Source organism: Nicotiana tabacum, chromosome 14 (assembly GCF_000715075.1).
Source record: "Nicotiana tabacum cultivar K326 chromosome 14, ASM71507v2, whole genome shotgun sequence".
NCBI lineage: Eukaryota > Viridiplantae > Streptophyta > Magnoliopsida > Solanales > Solanaceae > Nicotiana > Nicotiana tabacum.
In genome coordinates, this window is record NC_134093.1 from 92869564 (window position 1) to 92891304 (window position 21741).

Here is a 21741-nt window from a genome sequence, read left to right on the forward strand (position 1 = left end):
GGAGGTGACCGTTGCCAACGATCAAATACCAAAAAAATAATAATTTGGATAAACTAACGTAACCGATTACAACTTGGTGTGACTTTCAATAGCCCGCCCCTATCCGACCGCAATACACCGGGCCGGTCTGATCCGGTCCGGAACGGGCCAACCCGGCCTGTTAGCCACCTTTGGTAGTGAGAACATATAATTTCCCGAATACGTGGAGATATACTCAAAACGTTTAAATTGCTGAAACAAACGCAACTGGTCAAAGTCTCAAGCACAGGAAGCTACTCCAGAAGAACAGATCAATGGAGAACGGCGGCGCATTCTTAGGGCTTCATCCGCAACCCAGTTGTAATCACCTTCTCGTCCCATCACGAACCGCTATTAAGCTACTCCCTCCTTCTAATTCCTTCATCGACAACCGCCATTTTTCTCTTCTCCCTTTAAAGGTTAATTTTTTCTCCGCTCCTCTAATGTCCTTTTTTCACTCTTATTAGCTACTTTACTTTCAATTCGAAATGTCGTTGCTATATAGTGCTTGTATTTGTTAAATTTGTGTACTTTGAGTTCAAGTTATAAATTTTGAGTTTAAGTTAACTTGAGTATAAATTTTTCTTTACACTCAAAGTTCCTTAAAATGTGGAATTTGTAATTTTGAAAATAAGATATGTTACAATGTGTATAACTCAAACTCTTTTAACTTATAACTTAAATCCTTATGTAAATCTGTGCATGTATGTGTTGATTTTGGTTAATTTTTTGTTTTCAGCTTCGGAAGCAGTCACATTTTGCTTCTTATAGTAGTAATAGCTCCCAAAACAATGGGAGTGCTCTTCAGGTTGCCTCTCCTGCAAGGTAATTTTTTCTTTATCTTTTTAGTTTTTCAGGAGTTCTCTTTTTAATCTTTTGCTGCTTTTGTTTTACAATTTAAACGTCCCGCTCCGAAAATCTATTTCCCTTCTTTATTGTTTTGATTTGTACATTTGGATTGCTATTTTGTTAATTTTGAGTATATTCAAAACCAGTCAATTGTCAAAAAATAAAATAAAATAAAAATAATCATTTTTTTTTATTGTTAAAAGTAATTATAATTATATAGATATCAGCAACAAATACTCTCATATTACAATATGTGTAATGAGCTAAGAAAGTCCATCGTGGCATCTCGGCTATTTTTAATGAAAGTACTCTCATTTTTTTTTATGACGGTGGTGTCTAGTTCAGCTTAGACGTACCTCGCCTATTTCATCGATTACCTGTTACCTCTAACCAACATAAGTATTGGGTAACTTTGGCGGCTAAGGCTTAGGCAGATAAAAAGAATTCACCTACTACCTCCGTTCCAGTTTATGTGAACCTATTTCCTTTTTGGTCCGTTCCAAAAAGAATGACCCCTTTCTAAATTTAGAAACAATTTTGTCTAAACTTACAATTCTACCCTTAATGAGAAGCTTTTATTACCACACAAATACTCTGGGGCCCTTTTTGAATTTTTTAGGACCACAAATCCCAAAAGTTTTTATTTTTTCTTAAACTCCGTGCCCAATTAAACAGGTTCACATAAATTGGAACGGAGGGAGTACTATTTTTTGCCTCCGCTAGAATTTGAACCTGAGACTTAATGATTTTTCTCTCACTTCATACGCCACTAGGCCACGCCCTTGGGTGCCGTGAAACTACTCTCTTTAAAAAGTGATAACTTTAAGGTCTTGTTTGTGAGTTCGTTTCTTTCGAAATTTCCTTAATTAAGGTGGCTATTGTGCAACTAGAATGAACTAAGTTACATGAATCAATCAACTATTGTTCAATTCTAAACTAGTTGTGGCCGGCAAAGCTTAATCACACATATGCTTTGTGATTAGTAAATAAAGATGTCAATATCTGAAATAGATGGCTACCTTTCACAGAACCAAAATAACCTAAATTACACTAAGGCCTCATTTGTTTGCACTTAATGGAGGTCTGAATCTTAATCATTCAGATCTCAGTTATTAAGTGCGTTTGTTTTTTAGATCTGAATCTTAATCATTAAGTCTGCTTGTTTTTTTCAATTTTACAACCACTTAATGGGTCTAAATAGATCTTAGTGATTAAGATTTGTAACAAAGTCTTAATATCATTAAGATGTTATACATTCAAGAATTTATGTAAAATTGATATTTTATTATTACTCCTACATTTTCACCTCTAATCACTAACACCATTGTTATCGATGTCCCCCATCATTATAGACTATCACCACCCACGACCCACCACCCATTACCACTATCCTCAGACAATCACCACTGTTACCAAACACGAATGTCAGTTGTTACTACCACTAGCTATCATTTACAACCATCACCACCAACCTCCATTACCACAACAATCACTAATCACCACTATCAACCACCAATATATATCACATCACTGTTATCAGTCACCACCACTATCAACCACCAGCGTTAACTACTATTGTTATCCATCATCTACTACCTTTAATCACCACTATCAACCAACGCCACCACCAGCCACTACTCAGTCAGCACCCACAACCATCAATGTTAGCCCTCATTACCACCAACCACCATATAATTTTTTAAAAATATTTTATTAATATAGTATTAGAATAATTAGTACTATTTGATTTTAATTTATACTTATTAATTTTTAAATAAAGACAAATTTTACACATTCAGATGTAGAGAAAACAAACAGTCTTAATTATTCAGTATTCAGATCTTAATACAACATCTTAATATTCAGATGTGTATTTAGATTCGGACGTTTTAATCTTAATGCACATATTAATATTCAGATGTTTATTCAGATTCAGACGTCTTAATCTTAATAAAAACAAAGTCCGGTTCTTTTTCAACCGTAAGTATTAGTAAATGAATAAAGAAAGTAGGTATATGTGAATGACTTCATTAAGTTTTAATGCCAATGTCGGCCAATAGGCTTAAAAACAAAATGGAAATGAATGTTGGAGTCAGTTTACTTCTCAGTCCTAAGACTTCTTAATCTTAATAAAAACAAATGAGACCTTATCCTAATTTCGTTTTTTTTTTCGTTTGTAACTGGCCCTATCCCCCCCCCCCCCCCCCCCCGAAAATAGCACATGAAGATGAAATGAGCTGAATTTAGGTAGCTATAGTGTGAGGAACGAGAATAAGCTAAATTACATAAATATGCTATTTTCCTTATTGGTATATAAGGTGGCGCGACTGCATAAGGGAGGACCTCCAACTACGACGCTGGGAGTTCAAGTCGCTAATGGAGCAAAGTGGAAAAGGACCACTTTTGATTCTTGGAAGGAAGGTTCGGAGGGTTGGGTTTACCATACCTAAAAAAGAAAAAAAAATTGCACATCCTGAATAAGCTAAATTTCCTAGAGATGCAACTATTTATTTTGGGAGACAGACTCAAAGTATGTTATATGTTGCTTTGCTTGGAAAATATCTGAATAAGAAAAAGAGGAAGTACAAAATGTCTTGCGCATCATGGAATAATCACTACTTTTCTTTCTCTTTTGGGGCAAAAGAATAGTGTAGTATATGCCTAAGTTGCTCGGACTCGGGTGCGGGTGTCCGATACGGGTGCGGATCTAGAGGTCAGATCCTTCATGATCTAAATTTAAAGATTCGGGGGTACGGATCCAGGTACGGATACGGGTGCGGGGATTCAGCTAAAAATAATTCAATTATTTAAAAATAGAGTTATAAAGTTATGTCTAAATTATGAGACACTATGTGGAGAACTTACAAGGTATTCCGAGAAGGAGAAAATATTGAACAAGAGTAGAATTTTAGAAGGAGATAAAAGAAAAAGGACTGACATAGAAATTTATATATACAAGGTATTCCATTTTCTTCCATATCACCCTATCTTTTGATTTGTTTTCAAAAATCATTGTATCTGTCCCAAATTTCTCCGTTGATTTTGGTCAAAGTACCCAAAATCGGTTGACCAGATCCGACACGGATCCCACACCCATACCCACACCCACACCCACGTCGTGTCGACACGGGTGCGGCACTGAAAGTGAAGAGTCCGAGCAACTTAGGTATATGCACTATCAACTAAAGAAACAAATACTCACATTGTCACGAACTAGTGACGCATAACCAACATAAGCTTGGAGAGGAATATGCCTTTATTGGGCCTAAGACCTATTTATTTTAGGGGCCTGAACTTTAACCTCAACAGCCTCATTGGATCATTGGCTAATCATTGCAGATACTGAAGATATTACTTACTAACCTTGAGAAGGTGAGGTGGTTAAATCTCCCCGCCTTTGAACCGGCCTTCATTCAATGCAACCACACTTCAAAATACATCAATTCTAACAACAAAAACATAAAAGTAGAGCCTACTAACATTGATACATCAACACATTTAGCTGTAATTTTACAATCTTTTATTTTCAGGCAGTCTATCAAGTGCCTTGCTTGTTTGATCACAAAAAAAAGATAGAGAAAAAAAATAGAGATCTGGTGCCTTTCTTGTTTTCTTGCTTGTAGACCAACTGATAAAAGGTGTGTTTTCTTTATAAAAACAGCGCAACACCTGAATTAGCCAACATCGATTGGGACAACCTTGGCTTTAGCATTACGCCTACTGATTATATGTATATCATGAAATGTTCTCGAGATGAAAACTTTTCTAAGGGTGAGCTACAACGTTTTGGGAACATTGAGTTGAGCCCATCTGCTGGGATATTAAATTATGGACAGGTCTGTTTTGCACCTTGTCTTGGTCTTGATTTTCACTCCAAGCAACCTTTTTCTTAATCTTAAATACATTGCTTATGTTATTCATTTTCATGACTAGTGTTATATTTTCATCTGTCAAACGTTACTTAAAATGCTTTTAGAAATATCGACAGGGACTGTTTGAAGGTTTAAAAGCCTATAAAAGACATGATGGTAATATATTGCTGTTTCGACCCGAAGAAAATGCTCTGCGCATGAAGATGGGAGCAGAACGTATATGCATGCCTTCACCATCTGTTGAACAATTTGTGGAAGCAGTAAAAGCCACTGTTTTAGCAAATGAAAGATGGGTAAATGAGTCACTTCAATCTTAGTGTGAAATCCTGTTATTGGGAGATTTCTGTCCTGACTTCAATTCCTTACTTCAGATTCCTCCTCCAGGTAAAGGTTCATTATATATAAGACCACTGCTTATGGGGAGTGGAGCTGTTCTTGGTGTTGCTCCAGCTCCTGAGTACACATTTCTGATTTATGTATCACCTGTGGGAAACAATTTTAAGGTACTTTTTTCAGCATCCTTGACTTACATGTGTCTTCTTTTTTGATGCATAGGCATCGCACATCTGGATTTCTTCTCCTTTTGGTCTTTCCTTCACCTTTTATATTGTCATAAGTTGTGGCAATTGACTACTTAAAAGTTGAATTTTATAGGCTTTAGATGCTTGAAGTGTAATTAAACCATGTTCATCAGTTTGAATGTTTCTGTAAAAAGGATGTATGTGGAGATTTTTACCCTACTTCTTAGTATTATCCCCTGTTTGGTGTGCATATATGTATATATAGTAGCAAGCGTTGCTGCATAAAATGTTTAAGTGAAAAAGAGAGTAACTTGAAATGGCATGAGTAGAGATGTGTGGACGTGTGGCAGTATGAATAGCAGAGTGGAGTTTAAATTTCTTTTTCTTTTTTGAATTCCTATCAGATGCTAATTAAGAAAGCTTATTACTGGTGTACTGGCAGTTGGTTGGATCACACCCCAGGCTTCGACTGTAACTTTTCGTTTGGGTTCACAACTGCTTCTTTCAGTTTTTCTCTTATTATATCAGTCCTTGAAAGTGTTAATAATTGGTAAAAAGAATAGCTTAACGTAGATGCTAAGGGTGCATGCACCTTTTACTTGAGAGAACTTCAAATCCAAATCTATTTGACTTTGCGCTTATTTGGTTTATTGCCTTCATTGGATGCATGTACCAAGAACCTTTCCTGTTTTGCAAAATTTTGTTACATATTTTCTTCGCTATGTACGAGATTACCCATCAAGTTAATTTTTCCGTTCAAGGACTACGTCCATCTTTGCGAGATGTTTCAAAACTTGTACAGCAAACTACAGATTTTGCAGAAAACAAAATGATGAATTCACCCTTCTGATTGTGAAGTATCATTTCCCGTAGATTACCCTGATAAAACTTCTGTCAATATTCGTTCCTATTGGAGATGTAAAAGGATATATCATTGTGGTCTATTTTATAAATTATGCTTCACTCCTAAAATTCAAAGCCTATAAATGAGGAAGTCTTACTGCTAAATTGTCTGAATAGATGAGTGTTTAAGTTCATCATGATCCATGATATTACTGGTGTCACAGAGATAACAGGTTGATTATTCCCCTCCTTCCTTCCTCCAAAACCAATCTTCTTCTCAAATATACATTTAAAAGTATTGCCCCGAGGAAGAGGGGGGTGGGGGTGGGGGCTGTGGAGCACAAATTATATATGTAGTAGTTTCTGCTGTTGTTTTGTTTATTACACTTCATATTATAGGAAAGTTTTGTGGGATTACACTGGGTTTGTTGTTGTTATTATAGGAAAGTTTGAGTTGCTGATTGAGTAACATGAGAATGGATTGGAATTAGATGTAAGATGCCGTTTTATGAAGTTTTAATTTGAATGATATCACAATATTCATTAGATCCGGATTTTCTTTTGACTAAATTTTGAAATGTTCAAGTTTGTATGAATTTAAGTCCTTGATGTTGATGGTTGTAGCAAATGCCGGGACTGTCAACTACAGCTGATGTATTAAGTTAAAATCTGAAGGAACATAACAAAGTTAACGAGTTATGATACACTTTCTCACAATCTTCTTACTACTTTAAGGGAAAAATATTACGATGTCAGTAAGGAATATAGAAACGATAGCAAGATGTAGGCCTATTGTTAATTCTCAAACTTCGAGTGAGCATGGCATATTTTGTTGTAAAATCCCATGTTTGTGTTCCAATAGTCATGATATGAGTTGGTCCCTCTCTATGGTCACTTCATTTTACTTTCTTGGCAGGAAGGTATGGCACCAATAAATTTAGTAATTGAGACAGAAATGCACCGTGCAACTCCTGGCGGAACTGGAGGAGTCAAGACTATAGGAAATTATGCTGCAGTAAGCTAGGTTTATGGAAATTTAGCTTATTTCAGATTTCTCTTTATGTAACACAAAGTTTATCATGCTGAAAGCCTTAATTGGAGCCTGAGTTAGTTCCATTTTCTTCTTGGGGATTGAAAATGATAATTCATGAGGTCCCACTTAGCATGCTTTATCCTTTTTGACACCATCCTCAGCCTTTGTTCTTCCTTGAATATGATAAAGTCCTCTGCATTCTGCTTTCTCCTTGAACTTCTAAATTCCATCTAACAAGCATATGAAGTCATTAATTCAAATTCTGCATTCTTGTGCAACTGACATGGAGTGGTCTATCCTATATCTTGGTTACACTTGATATTTTCCAAGGTGGGTTATAGTTTTATAATCATGTTATTCTATGGAAGTATCTAACGTAAACTGACCTAGAGTGGTCTATCTTATTCCTCGATACTTTGAGACTTTCACTCTTGTGTTACACTTAATGTGACTACAAGCGGTTGTAGTTTTAGAATCATATTATTTCCTGGAAATACCTAACTTTAAAGGGGAGCGGGATCATGAGTAGCAAAAATGATTTGCGCTTCTAATTATCTGATACCTAACTTATAGTTCTGGAATGAAATGAGTCTAAATGGACCAAAACGGGTATTGAGGATTCATATAGCTGATCCAAACAAGCTTGGGATTGAGACATGTTGCTTTTATTGAGTATTTAAAGTCAAATCTGCAATTGTTGACAATTTCATTTTCATCTTTGGGTTTTCAAATGCAGGTTCTGAAGGCACAGAGTGCTGCTAAAGCAAAAGGCTACTCTGATGTTCTGTACCTTGATAGTGTAAACAAAAGATATCTAGAGGAGGTTTCCTCTTGTAATGTTTTCATTGTGAAGGTATAATACTACGTCAATTTTATCTGTGCATGTTAAGAATATGGTGGGTAAAAAAATATAAATTGTTGCTAGCCTAGAGAGGAGTACAGTTATTAAGATTCACCAAGTTTTTGTCAAACAGTGCATTTGTCCTACATGGATACTTTAAATTCTCTGCACAAACTTCTTTACACATTATCATATTGATGAAGGCAACTATTTCTTTTAAATACTATTTTCTCAGGGCAATCTGATAACAACTCCTGCAATTGAAGGAACCATTCTTCCTGGTATTACACGAAAGAGCATAATTGATGTAGCTGTAAGCCAAGGATTTCAGGTACCCCTGTTTGCCTTTACATAAACATGCTTGAGTACTAATCCTACTTGCCATCGCGTAATGGTATGAATACTTACTTTTTGTGTTTCATTACGGTGCAAGCATTTGGAGTTCCTTTTTTTTTTCTTCTAAAGTTGAATTATTTGAGAGCCTTGGTATATAAGAATATATAGACCCTGTAACTGAACTAAGGAAGACGTAAAGATGATGTTCGTCATATTTGTAATGAACACCAGTCTAGAAGACTCAGAAGAAATGAATATTGTGCTTACCCAATCTTAGCATATAAGATTGACTTAGTTAAATGAAGATAATTATGGGTTTTACATTTTCAGTGGATGAGCAACAAAGATGTTGCGGATTAGGGGTGTCAAACGGGCAGGTTGGGCTGAAATTAAGCGGGTCAAAATGGGTTGAATTAATAAATAAAATTAATTGGGCTAAAATGGGCTAAAAAGCGGGTTGGGTCATGACTGCCCAATTTGACCCACTTAAAATACAACAGATATCAAGTTCAATGATCTAGATCAGGCCTCACATTTAAACTTTGTAATGTAATTATCTTCCAGTAATATAAAACTCCAATGATGGATCAGCCCAAATAGTGTTAACAACATATCAACTGCCAGCTTAATAGGTATGCTTCAATCAGTTTTTGACAAAATAAAGATTTTCAATAAAAGAAGTACCAAAGATGGTACACAAAACTACGTGAAAGGCTCAAAATCAGCCTAATTACAAAAATCTTTTTGCATATCACTCCCATGCTCAAGCATTTCAAGACCATTGTTATAAGCACTAAAATTGCAATTCGTAGAACCAAGATATACTTCCAAACAATTTTCTTGCAGCACACACACAGTTCTTAGCAACAATGAACCAACAAAATAGAATCCCAAGTTTGCATAAGCTATGTTAGAAACTAATCTATCACCTTCGTTGACAAATCTAACTCCTCCCTATGAACCTAAACCTCATGTGATGATGAAAGGCAGAATAGCCTGGCAGACACTTGTATTTGTTGGCGTTGACATCCCGGTCCCTATACTCAATAAAGTTTCATCTAGACACTTATAGTTGTTCTAAGCCAATATTTTAAACCCCTCTCACCTTGCGTGTTCTTCAAATCTCTGACATGGATGACGCATCAGTGGCCACGTCAAGTTTTCTGTTACACATCATTATTAATTTATTTTTCACATTATTTTAAAATTGTTCATTTTCTTTTTTCTTATTCCACCTTCCTCCTCCCTCACCATTTTTATTCTCCATTATTCCCCGCACATTTACCATTCAAATTCGTTGTATTTAACCACAAATCTTAAATATCTCCTAACCACCACCGCGTGCGACCCCTCTTCGATCATCCTTCACCTACAAAGCTTCTTCACAACCAACACTCCACCATAGCATCACCAATCAACCACCAAAAGAAGAACCGGCCATCAAAAATGACCACCCGAAAGACCAACATCACCCAAAACCTTTTGAAATTTCATTACAGGAAAACTAGAAAATAGGTTTCACCGGCGATCTTCTTTCACTATTTCTATTTCATTTCTTTGCAAAGCCTATTTTCCAAAGTAGGGGAATGAGGATGTGAGAAAAAAAATTCCCCAAACGTTGCTGCAAATCTGGTAGATGTTTTGGTTTTATGGCGACGAAGGATGTCATTGTTTGGATGAAGATATGGTGGGAAGGGTTCTGTTGCTGTGGGTTTGGGGTTAAAATGGGGGAAGAGGAGTAACGTGAAGAAGGGAGAGAGATAGAGAAAAGAGGGGGGGGGGGGTTCCTTGGTGGGCGGCATAACTTAAGAGAAATTTGATTTTTTGCATTTTTCTTTTTCTTTTTTGCTTATTTTAATCATAAATATTTTATGTTCACGCTCCTTATACGCGTGAAATACACGATTTTGTCCAGTTCAACAATTAAGTGGTCACATAGACTTGGTCAATGATCAGAGGGGTTTAAAACATTGATTTTGAACAACTATAAGTGTCTAAATGAATCTTCTTTGAGTATAGGGACCGGGGTGACAAACACGAACAAGTACAAGTGTCTACGAGGCTATTCTGCCATGATAAAACTTTAAGAAAATCCATTAGAGAAAACTAATTGCTCCTTCTACATTCCAATAGAAACAACAGGCTTGCACCGGTCAAGATATCCACAAATACTCCATAAAGAACCAATCGTCGCAGCATGCCGGCTTGCACCGGTCAAGATATCCACAAATACTCCATAAAGAACCAATCGTCGCAGCATGCCTGCACACATTATCAGCTTAATCAACATTACCTACAAGTAAAACCAATTAATGGCAAGAAAGATTGATCAAGAACCCATCCAACTTCATTGAATTCTTATCTCTTTGGGTCATTGGGTCATCATCTATAGGATTCATTAACTACACAAATGTATGGAAGTTCTATAATCACAATCTAAGGATAACAAGCAAACTAATCAAATAAACAATCCATGTCCGATACAAACAAACTAGAGGAAAATAACAATGGAGTGTGCACAAAAGGTTATACCAATACTATGAAAATCAATTCCAATTGTCACTGGCAAGTCATTTACGGAGAAAGAAACAGAAAAACAAAGGCCTTGTAGTGAGGACAACTATTCTCCAAGAGGATAAAAACTCGTTCGCCCAATTAAAAACAAATAATGACCATTTCTTCCCGAACTCCGACAAAAAACCACAAGTATTGTCTAATGTCTAACTTAGCTGCTAATGTATCTGCGGAAGGTTAGAAGAACGAAAACCTGCAGATATCACCAAGCTAACTGAAAGTTTTGGCAGCAATTTTCTGCACGTCTATTGCAATGATCTTCCTCTTCAAAATGAACTGTAGCTATATGCATACATATTAAAGAAAAATTGTCAAGCTACAAGAATGATTTTATAAAACAAATTCCATATGATAATATTTTACCTTGATGACCATAAAGCCAATCTCGCGAACACAACTTAGCTTCTGTATTCTAAGGTAAAATAGAACTCTATATTTATCATTGACACGACCTCCAATGCTGAAAACAAACTCGGATGCAACAATAGTGATATGAATACTTAACAAATCACATGCAATCAGTGAGAATTCCGGTTATTTGATCTTATTATCCTTCCAAAACTTAAGCACATCTAGATCTTCATTTCCTTTGCGAACCAATACGGGCTCTTCCAAGGTAAAATTTAGTTGTATTTTTGAAATGGACTTTCAAAAATATCAAACTCATCCATTTCATTCACCATTCAATATCACATCTACCACTACTACTTCCCACCATATTAACACCAGAAATTGGACATTTCAAGTACTCTCTAAAAACATTATGCATATTATGTTGAACAACCTTTACCTTTTCATTGCAAGTGAGTGGCTCAAGTGGCGGGAGTGGTGAAATATTGCAATAAATAAATTATATGGAATTTAAACATATGGAATTATTGTAATAAATATATTTGTTGGCGTCCAGTCATTATGTAAATCAAAGTATAGACTTTGAATGGTCAAGTTTATTTATATTTTTGTGGAACATTTTTTATAATGATAAATTTCCTTGACTTTCATTTTCTAAAAAAAAAAAGAAAGGAAAATAGTAAGAGTGTTACCGTTTTTATATTTGAGAAAGAAAAGAAAAAAAATACTAGATGAAAAGACTATTTACGTTAGAATCCCACTAATGCATAGTCATTACCGTGTTATCAAAGGCGAAAAGTGCAAAACGCTCTAAGGACTATTGGGGCTTTAAACGCAAAGCGCAAATAAAGCGTGGGCTTTAATGTGAAAGACGTAGATGGAGAAATGATACTAATATGTATGTGTAGTCAAAGACTAATAATTAAACGCATGAATAACAAATCTATGGACAACGAAATTAAAAAAAATTTGCCACAAAGTGTTATATAAATTGTTTGACCACCACCACATACTAAATTGTGGCCACACTGAGTCCAGAGTGTAGTGTTTACTATCATCAAATCAACCACAGGCCCCATGGGATTGTCCTACACTTTATCACATCAAGCAATTTAAGATCTTCACCTTCCCCTTTAATTATAGATATCGTCTTTATATTTGTAATTTTGATTTATACTGATATAGCTCATAATTATTTAAAATTTGATTATAATGTAAACTTAATTTTTATGTAAAAACCCCAAAAGAAAGAATTTAGATCCTAAAATGCGAATTGGGTGTATATATCAGTAAAATGGGTAATTTGGCAATTACGGTTAATATTAACAATAACAATACACTGGGACAACCAATTTATCTGCCCCTGCATCCTTTTTTCTAAATCTCCTGCCTAAGAATTCTTTTAATAAAAGACCTTAATCTTTTCAATAGAGTATATATACACATATGCTGTTAATGTTTTCTTTCCCTTTTCAGATAATATTACTTATATCGGTAGGAAATAATTCAAGTTAATATGATGTTAACCATGTGTTTGCAATATACTACCTTAGATATTATTGTAAAAAACTTTATCTCTAATGTGAAGATTTGAGTAGTTTAACTCAAAATTCTGAAATATTTCTACTAGTAAAAAGTAGACAGTCTTTCTTTCTTTTTTTTCTAAAGATTTTTATACTTTTATTTTTCTTTTTTACAAACTTCAATAGTGTCTAAGTGAAAATAAAATCATAAAATCCACTACTAAAATTTTTTGGGGTCGAGAAATTTTGGGGAAGCAAACACTTTACTAGCCTTCCCCTTGAGGTACCCCTGTGCAATAGCCAAATATAAATGAACAAGATAGTATATATTTTTTATTTGCAAAAAAGAAAAAGTAAGCCAGAGAAACCTTTTACCCACAAGAATCCTAGAAAAAGCTTTGTGATTTTAAAAGCAAACTAATCAATCTTTTAAAAATAATTGCTAAATAATTAATATCATACCTTTAAAAAAGAAAATAAACTTTTTCTAACCAATTAAGTGTGCTTGCATGAATTTGGAGAAGAACGTTTTTTTTTCCTTGGCATAACTTGATCAAATAGTCAAATACACATACACATAGACATATTATCTTCATCGACTACTTGATCAATGCGTGGATGTTATGTAACTTCATTATTTGTTAATTAATTGTCTAATTCAAGACCTCCACCTTCTCCATTTGTAATAATCACTCAATTTTTAAATAGATGAATAAAACAGCAATAAATTATAAAGTCAGAGTTTGTAAGCCTCGAAAATAGTATACATTAAATACTGTAGCATTCTCGTGGTTATAGATAGATTCATGCAAAATTTTAGAAAGAAAATTGTTTATCAAAAGAGTATTAGAACATTTGTACAATTTGAAGTCTACGAAGAACAAAAAAGAAGATCGTTACACTAAATCCGACTAAGATTATAACAAAATTCGGAAGGAGATCGTAACAGAAATAACTTTAGGCCCTTAATGAAATGTAAAAGAACACATGGAAATCTGGATGTTGAATTAGATACCTCCAACAATTCTACCATTCGAAATCAAACAAAAACAAATCAGTTAATTAATTTGAAAAGAAAATACGTTTCTAGAGCAATTTCCCACCTATAACTCACTCCAGATGTTCACAAGGCAGCCTTCAATTTTCAAGGTACAGCAAGAAAAATATGCTAATCATTTTCCAGAATTCATCTTCATCTCTTTTTCATTTGCTTCCATTTTATCCCTAGGCTTTTTATAAATGTCAGCTTGTATGAGAATCCCTTGTTCTCATTACTGTTTTAGCTCCAAATGATAAAACAAAGCTTGAAACATAAGCATGACTTGTCAACTCCCAATTGAAATATGATTTTTGTTAACATCTATCAAAACTCCTTCAAATTAAGCTTGCATTCTGCCTGGACCTCAGTCACATCTTCACCAACGCTTTCTACTACAACAACAACAAACCCAGTGTAATCCCACAAGTGGGGTTTGGGGACGGTAGTGTGTACGCAGGCCTTACCCCTACCTTGTGAGGGTAGAGAGGCTGTTTCCGATAGACTCTCGGCTTAATTTTTGATTCTCTGTGTGCCAAGAGAAAGGTCTTTAAACAAATGGTCTTATTTAGCATAAAGGAAGCTAAAACTTCCAATTGAAAGATCACGAAAGTACATAATCTGCAGCCTCATGACCAAAAATGCATGGGAAGAGATAGCTGGACCATTTCGGATTTTCATTGACCTTCTCTTTCATCAAGTGTGTATATGCCCATGACCTGTGTAGAGCTACAATACAAAGGTTCAGGATTCGGAATAAAGACTTACATCTATAAAGTCATAAAACATTTTCCAACATGACAAGGAATTAAGAAAAAAAGTTAGTTATGGACTGCTTGCAGTAGAAGGAATGGTATCGGGCCGATGAAAAATGTAGTTGATGGCAAAGTGGTTCTGTTTTTCTTAATTACCTGGATAATGACACATGAAAATCAGATATAATTGTCCCTTTATTTAAGAATGACAGATTTTTCTGAATAAGAAAAACGCATACCAAGTACATGTAGCCATCAAGGTCGCAGGACATTATCATCGCTTTATCAAGTCCACATCGTTCAGAATAAACTCCATATTAAGTTAGTAACACACATCATTTAGAATAAACTCCATATTAAGTTAGTAACACACATCATTAAGAATAAACTCCATTTTTTCTGTTGTAAGCTGAATTGTGGTATTCATGATCTTCCTTAAAATGCTACAGAATAGGCAACTGTGCAATAAGAATAATGGAGTTCTAGGAGGAAAAGCAAGACCCAGAAATTCACTGCATCAACAAATTTCACCAAATCACAACAGTTCTGTTCTGGAAGACACAAGTCAACTTTCATGAAATCCAAAAAAAGGAAGAAAATATGAGTTATAGCAACAAAAAAGAGAGGAAAATATGAGTTGTAAAAAAAGAAAAGAAAAAGGAAATAATATAACCTTTTGATTTCTTTCCGTTAGTAAATTGGTTTTACGCCTACTGCACCTAAAGAAAAAAGAGGAAAGAAAAGAAGTAAAGGAAAAAAATTAAAATAAATAAATAAAAAAGACATGAAAAAAATGAAGTTTTGGAAAGAATACCAGTATGGTAAAGACTTACCGTATCAGCATTCTGTCTTTGACAATTTCAAATTGTGCTTTTTCATCTCTTTACTTTTCTCTTCTTTCATTTCCTTATGTTTTTCTTTTCCTTTTTCATTTCATATTCCTTTTCTCTTTTTGTTTCCTTTTTCCTACCATTCAATTCCTCCGAAAAATAAGAAATTGTCAGTATATTAATCATTTATTTGTCTCTGTAACATCTTAGGTGCATGTTGTTTTTGGTACTATTCGACACTTCCCATGAAATTTCTTCCTTTTCTTCTTTGCTGGATTTCTTTTTTTTTTTGGGGTGCTATTCGACACTTCCCAGACACAGCCCACTTCTAATTCATCTTGTGCCCAACCCATGCAATTCTGGGCGAGTTGGGCGCGTCATCAATCTTTGGGCCATATTTGACACCCCTATTGCGGACATACGTAACCAAGAGTTGTTTTCTAGTGTTAGCTGTGAAAAGTTTGGCTTACAATCTCTAATTTATGCAACAAGGGCAATGTTTCTCCATTGCTTAAATCACCTAGACAGAACTATTGAGTGATAGAATTGAACTTCAATAACTATGGCATATATGTTGGTCATCGGGCTGGAAGAACAAATTCAGTTCTTCCCACAGTGAGTCAAATTTGTAGCAAGGACGTTTTGATGATTAGGTTCGTGACATAATGATGGACTTTACCTTACCATTAAACAATTGAATTTGGGATTGGATCTATCTTTAAAAAAACCAAATGAATTTGGGAAAGAATGGGAACTTCCTTTATTTTCTGCAAGTAGTTCACTTGGCAGAGCCAGTCACTAAATGCTTCATGCATGACAGGACTATTATTCTAACACCATAGTATTTTAATGTAGGTTGAAGAACGGCATGTATCTGTGGACGAATTGCTTGGTGCTGATGAAGTGTTCTGCACAGGAACTGCAGTGGTTGTATCTCCTGTGGGCAGCATTACTCGCATGGGCAAAAGGTATATACATAAATTAGAATGGATTAACATCATTATTAATATAACCATTTTCAGTGTATTATCTTTTTAGTTTTGTTTCCCTCCTGCTGCAGCGAGTGAGACGGCCATGAACATATCCTTTTCAATACATGAATACTAATGCGAATGTTCGTATTGTTGGGAAAATAAACTTGGGAGAAATAGAAAACTAATGGGCAATGGCTTTGATAGAGTAATCTATGTTCAGAAGGATTTAAGCCAAAATGAAATCCAAGTTCAGCAAAACTTGAATTTTCCCCAGTAACACAATTTGAGTTTTTCAGAATATTAATGAGAGAATTAATTTCTGACTTCAACTAGGTTTTGGAGGTGAAAGGTAATTTCATAATACCTTAAAACACGACTGTTGGAACATGCAACTTTTTGACAGTACCTTCAACCATCATCTTTTTATTTAAAATTTACACTTGCCTTTTCTTCTCTTTCCAATCACAAACTACACTAACACGTGTGGATATCTATGCTGACTTTAGAAGGAAAAAAATATCTAGGTTTGGAAGGTTTTGATTAAAGACTTGCTCGTTTACATTTTTGCAGGGTAACATATGGAAGTGATGGGGTTGGTCGTGTATCACAACAATTATATTCTGCTCTTACTAGCCTACAAATGGGACTATCAGAGGATAAGATGGGTTGGATTGTCGAGCTGAAGTGAGCTTTGGCATCTAAGTGATAGTAGTACCTTTGTGTTCTCCTTTTCCTAAAATTTGTGTGTAAGTTTTCGACTTGTTGTGACATGTACTTGTCTCTTTATCAGTTAACAATTTCGGTTGTTACATCTCTGTATATATCTTTGATTATATACTGGGTGGAGAAGTAACTGCGGGGTGTCGTAAATTTTTCCCCTAGACCCCAAAAAGACACAAGTCTGTTTGGTGAAAGCGCGAAACTAGGGGTCTCGGTCCCGTCCCGCAAAAGTATAGGAGGATGGGATATGGGATTAAAGGGTCAACGGATGGGACGGGCCACACATTTCGTCCCGGTGGGCTGGCCCGATAAGGGCCCGGTCTCGACCCGTCCCGGCTCGGCAGCCCGCGAGTTTTTGTTTAAAAAAAGAAATGAAAGAATAATTGATCAATGACTAATTTTTCAAAAATAGCCGTTAGTAAAAACTATATATGGCCAAAAATGGCCCCAAACACTCCTACCCTCCCAAACTTTTAATTCAACCCCTAAATTTATTAAATTATATTTTGGCCCCAAAAATGCCCCCAAACACCCCTACCCTTCCAAACTTTTAATTCAACCCCTAAGTTTATTAAATTATATTTTGGCCTTATTTTTAACTATAAAAATCCCACATCCTTCTTCATTTTTTCCCCACAAATCTATCATTTTCTCTCTAATCTCTTATATTCTCTCTATATTCTTCTCTCAATTTTCTCATAATTAACTACGTTTCAAGTATTGGGCAAATTTTTGGAGCAAGTTTTAAGCTTCAAATTAATTTGAATTTGGAGCAAGTTTTTAGGTAATTTCTTCACGTTTCAATATTTGATCATCATGCACTCGTTCCATATCCTAATTTTTATATTTAGTTTTTGCGTATCATTTTAGTGTTTAATTTTTGTATTAACTTTAAGTGTTTAATTTTTGTGTTTACTTTTCGTATTTAAATTATGGCTCCTACAAAGTATTTGGCAAGCTCAACCCATTTAAAAAAAAGTAGTAAAGGTGCTAGTTGTAGTAGTAATCCTAATTTTCTTCCTAGAGTTAGAAAATGTATATAGACGAAATGACTCATATTGATGAAACTTCCTTTATCCAAACCCTTATATATTATGATATTAATCCGAAAGAACCACTAAATCATGAAACTTTACAAAGACTAGTCTATTATGATAGTAGTAAAGGCTTTAGGCTTGAATTTTTTTAATTTTATTTTATGAATTCTTGCTTAGTTACTTAATAGTTTGAGATTATATTAAATAAACTACAAGTCTATTATAATTACTAAAATATTTAGCTACAAATCTTTTGTTTTAATATTTTATAATTTTTTACTTAGTTTTTGTATAATTTATTAAGTTTTAAGTTCATTAAAAAGGTAAAAAGAACTAGCCGTTGCAAACTTTAAAAAATTAGTCATTGCCAACTTTAAAAAAATAACTTTTGCTATCTATAAAAAAGATAATTGTTGCCAACTTTAGTGCTTAAATAATTAAATTTAATTTTTTTTTAAAAAGGCCCATGTCCCGTCCCGTTTGTTGGTGGGACGAGATGGGCCTAGCGGGTTGTCCCGTTTGGATAGGCCCGGTCCCTTCCTGTCCTAGTAAAATTCTATCCCGGCCCGTCCCGTTGGACAGCTATAGGTGAAACTGCTTTTTTTGATATTTTCAATTTTATCATCGTCAAAACTCCATCATTGTACATTTACAAGTTTATTTGACAAGTTGTAGTTCCTATTCCTATAAATGCCTGGCCATAGATATGAGAGAATGTTATGGTCGTTACATCAGAATATGTATTGCATCTGAAGGGCAGTAAGTTTCTAATATATTATTTCTTCTTCAAAATCTTAATGCAGACTCGTGATTTCACATAATATAAATATATTGTTGTACTAGAATCCCCAGTCTTTTTGTTAGCTGTATACGCCAAATTTAGCATGTGCATGTTACGAGCTAAATTTGCCTGCCTCCAACTCTTACATTACAAGTAGTCACCTCCTCTAAATTATCAATTAGATCGCTCTTAAAACTTTACTAATAATTCATTTTAATTTGTGTTATTTATATAGAACATTTTATTGAACAAGACTCTACAATGATCATTTTAATTATTCAATTTCGGTTACTGTCGCTGCTATTGTTCCATTCCCTATCTTTCCGTAGATTCTACAGTTCAAAGTTATCATTCCAACTAAACACATCATTAAAAATTGCTAGAATATGAACATAGATCCGACATTCAAATATCTATTCTCTTGTCAGTACTTATTTATTGGTATTTTTTATTCCTGCCAGTGAAAAACTTGTGATTTACCAATTTAAAAATCCTTACGAATAGATTAATATACAATTGCTATTTTATGCTTTTCATGTAAAAAGGGAAACTTGAAGAACAGTTCTTAGGACTCAAATAAGACACTGCAAAAGAACATTCAAAGAGCTCCAACACTCAAACCGACAAAACACAGGAGCTCCCACACTAGTCATCTAACTATAACTCTCCTCCGCATGCCCAAATATATATGACAAATAAATCCTTGAAACTGTATTTAACAAAGAAATTATTATATTTAGAATTTAACTTCTACGTGGACAATGTAATTTTTTTAACACTAATAAGCTCGCTTAAAAGATAATTGCAGGTGATCTTTACTAAAAAATGGAGATTAGTAACCTAAAAAATAAGGTATATTACTTGTTACAACATGTTCGAATATATTGACAAGGCGAAAGTTATTTTACGCTGCCAATGTATATATTTATGTATCATTACTCCTCCTCCTATAACTTATTACCACCTAGGGATGGCAATGGAACGGTGCGGGTGCAGGTGCAGGGCGGTGTGGATGCAACATAGGGCGGGACGGATTGAATTTTTTTTTTAAAAAAAATTTGCAGGGAGGACGCGGGTATGGCTGCGGGTTTGGCCAAGAAACATATACTAATTCAAAATTTTACATTGACGCTGCTTATAACAGTCTACTAGTGTTGTACTATATATTATTTTACTTATTAGATTACATGGTTTCTCACCTTTATAAATAAGATGGAGTAAGAGCTATTTGTACTTTTCCTTTCTTGATGATTTGGGGATTGAAGTTTCAACTTTCAAACGACTCATAACAGCAGGAATAATAATGTTAAAACAACCAAGCTTATAGCAATTGTAATTAAAAAAGACAAAAACTTAAACAGAAAACTCATTAATTTAGAAAAGTCTTCCTAAATTGCAAACAATTAGTGAAAAAAAAAGATAAACCAAGGCTTGATATGGTAACAAGTAACAACTGCAAGACACTGTCACCTTGGTTTTGTTAGGGAGGTGCTTGTATAGGATTTGGGTTTAAATTAAATTAATACTATTTCAGAAAAATTGAAAAAGAAGTTTATGAATCTTAATTTTTACTATCAAATTCATTCAAAAAGAAAATAATAATAAAAATTAAGCGGGGCGGGGTGGGTTGAAAACAACAAATTATGTGATGCGGAGCGGGTTGAAATCTTCACGAGTTTATGCGGGTTTGCCCCGCAACCGTACCGCACCGTTTGACATCCCTATTACCACCGCTACCACTATTGTAGTAGTTGTGGTGCTAATGGTATACTACTACAACTGGCTACGAAAACCACGTATATTTTTCCGAGGGACAAAACCGACAGAATTAGGATATCCAACAAAAAATCAACGGAACATATTCTGTGAAGAATAACCGATATAAGGACATAGGGTGTGTTTGGTATAACGGAAAATGTTTTCCGTGGAAAATATTTTTCAAAAAAATAAGTAGTAATCTTATTCATTTTTTGGTGTTTGGTACGCGTAAACTTCCAAACACATAAACCTCCGAACTTATAACTTTGAAACTTGTAAAATTTCGAACATGTAAACCGGAAGATGAAAAACCTAAAATTGAAAATATATAAAAAAACATATTTTTTTCGGGGGAGGGGAGGACAGGAGGGTATGGGGGTGCAGAAAAACGATAAAACAGAAATTTGAAATTACAAAACAAAAAGTAAAAAAAAAAAAAAAAAAATGTGCGGGGGAGGGGGGTGAGGCAGTGGTGGTGGTGGTGGTGGTGGTGGTGGTGGTGGTGGTGGTGGGGGGAGGGGGGCGACAGTGGTGGGTGGTGCAGAAAAACGAAAAAATAAAAATTTGAAATTACAAAAAAAAAAAAAATGTTTTTTTTGCGGGGAGGGGGGTTAGTAGGGTGCGTGGTGACGAAAAAAAAATTAAAATTTGAAAAAACAAAAGCCTTTTCTAAGAGAGGGGGTGGGGTAAGTAGGCATGGGGTGGGGTTAGATGGGTGGGTGTGGGGTGTGGGGTGGGTTGGTGAGGATGGGGAATAGGGTGGGAAGGTTGAGAAGGAGTTTTGAAAAATATTTTCCCTTCTCCTGATAAGGAAAACATTTTCCTCCAATCGAAGAAAAATAAGTTAATAAGGAAAATATTTTCCAAAATATTTAAACCAACCAAACATGAAAAAATTGAAAAATATTTTCTTTCGTACCAAACACACCCATAGTTGGAAAATTTTCGATAGATCCCATTGGTTAAGTAAATTAAAAATAACAGACTGTTATCTGATAACTTGTTATTGCTGCTGCTGTTAGTTGCTATGGTTACATTCATTCTCAATGCGGTACCCTAGATATTTTCCAATTCACAGGAGTGAAACTT

General features: G+C 34.8%; 1 protein-coding gene across 1 annotated transcript; it reads left to right on the forward strand.

The window, feature by feature from the left end:
- The first annotated feature begins 210 nt into the window (after positions 1–210).
- On the forward strand, positions 211–17162 carry LOC107824970 (branched-chain amino acid aminotransferase 2, chloroplastic-like). The gene is made up of 10 exons (XM_075229753.1): positions 211–437; positions 758–843; positions 4529–4703; positions 4856–5032; positions 5111–5242; positions 7020–7118; positions 7873–7989; positions 8213–8308; positions 16238–16350; positions 16927–17162. Exons 1-10 carry the CDS (start codon positions 294–296, stop codon positions 17042–17044), a joined length of 1257 nt encoding a protein of 418 aa, XP_075085854.1. The 5' UTR covers positions 211–293; the 3' UTR covers positions 17045–17162.
- The last annotated feature ends 4579 nt before the right edge of the window (positions 17163–21741 follow it).

Coding starts and splice junctions, on each gene's coding strand:
- LOC107824970 (XM_075229753.1), top strand. CDS start 294: ATGGAGAACGGCGGCGCATTCTTAGGGCTTCATCCGCAACCCAGTTGT. Junction 438..757: donor TTTCTCTTCTCCCTTTAAAG/GTTAATTTTTTC, acceptor TTTTGTTTTCAG/CTTCGGAAGCAGTCACATTT. Junction 4,704..4,855: donor GGATATTAAATTATGGACAG/GTCTGTTTTGCA, acceptor AAATATCGACAG/GGACTGTTTGAAGGTTTAAA.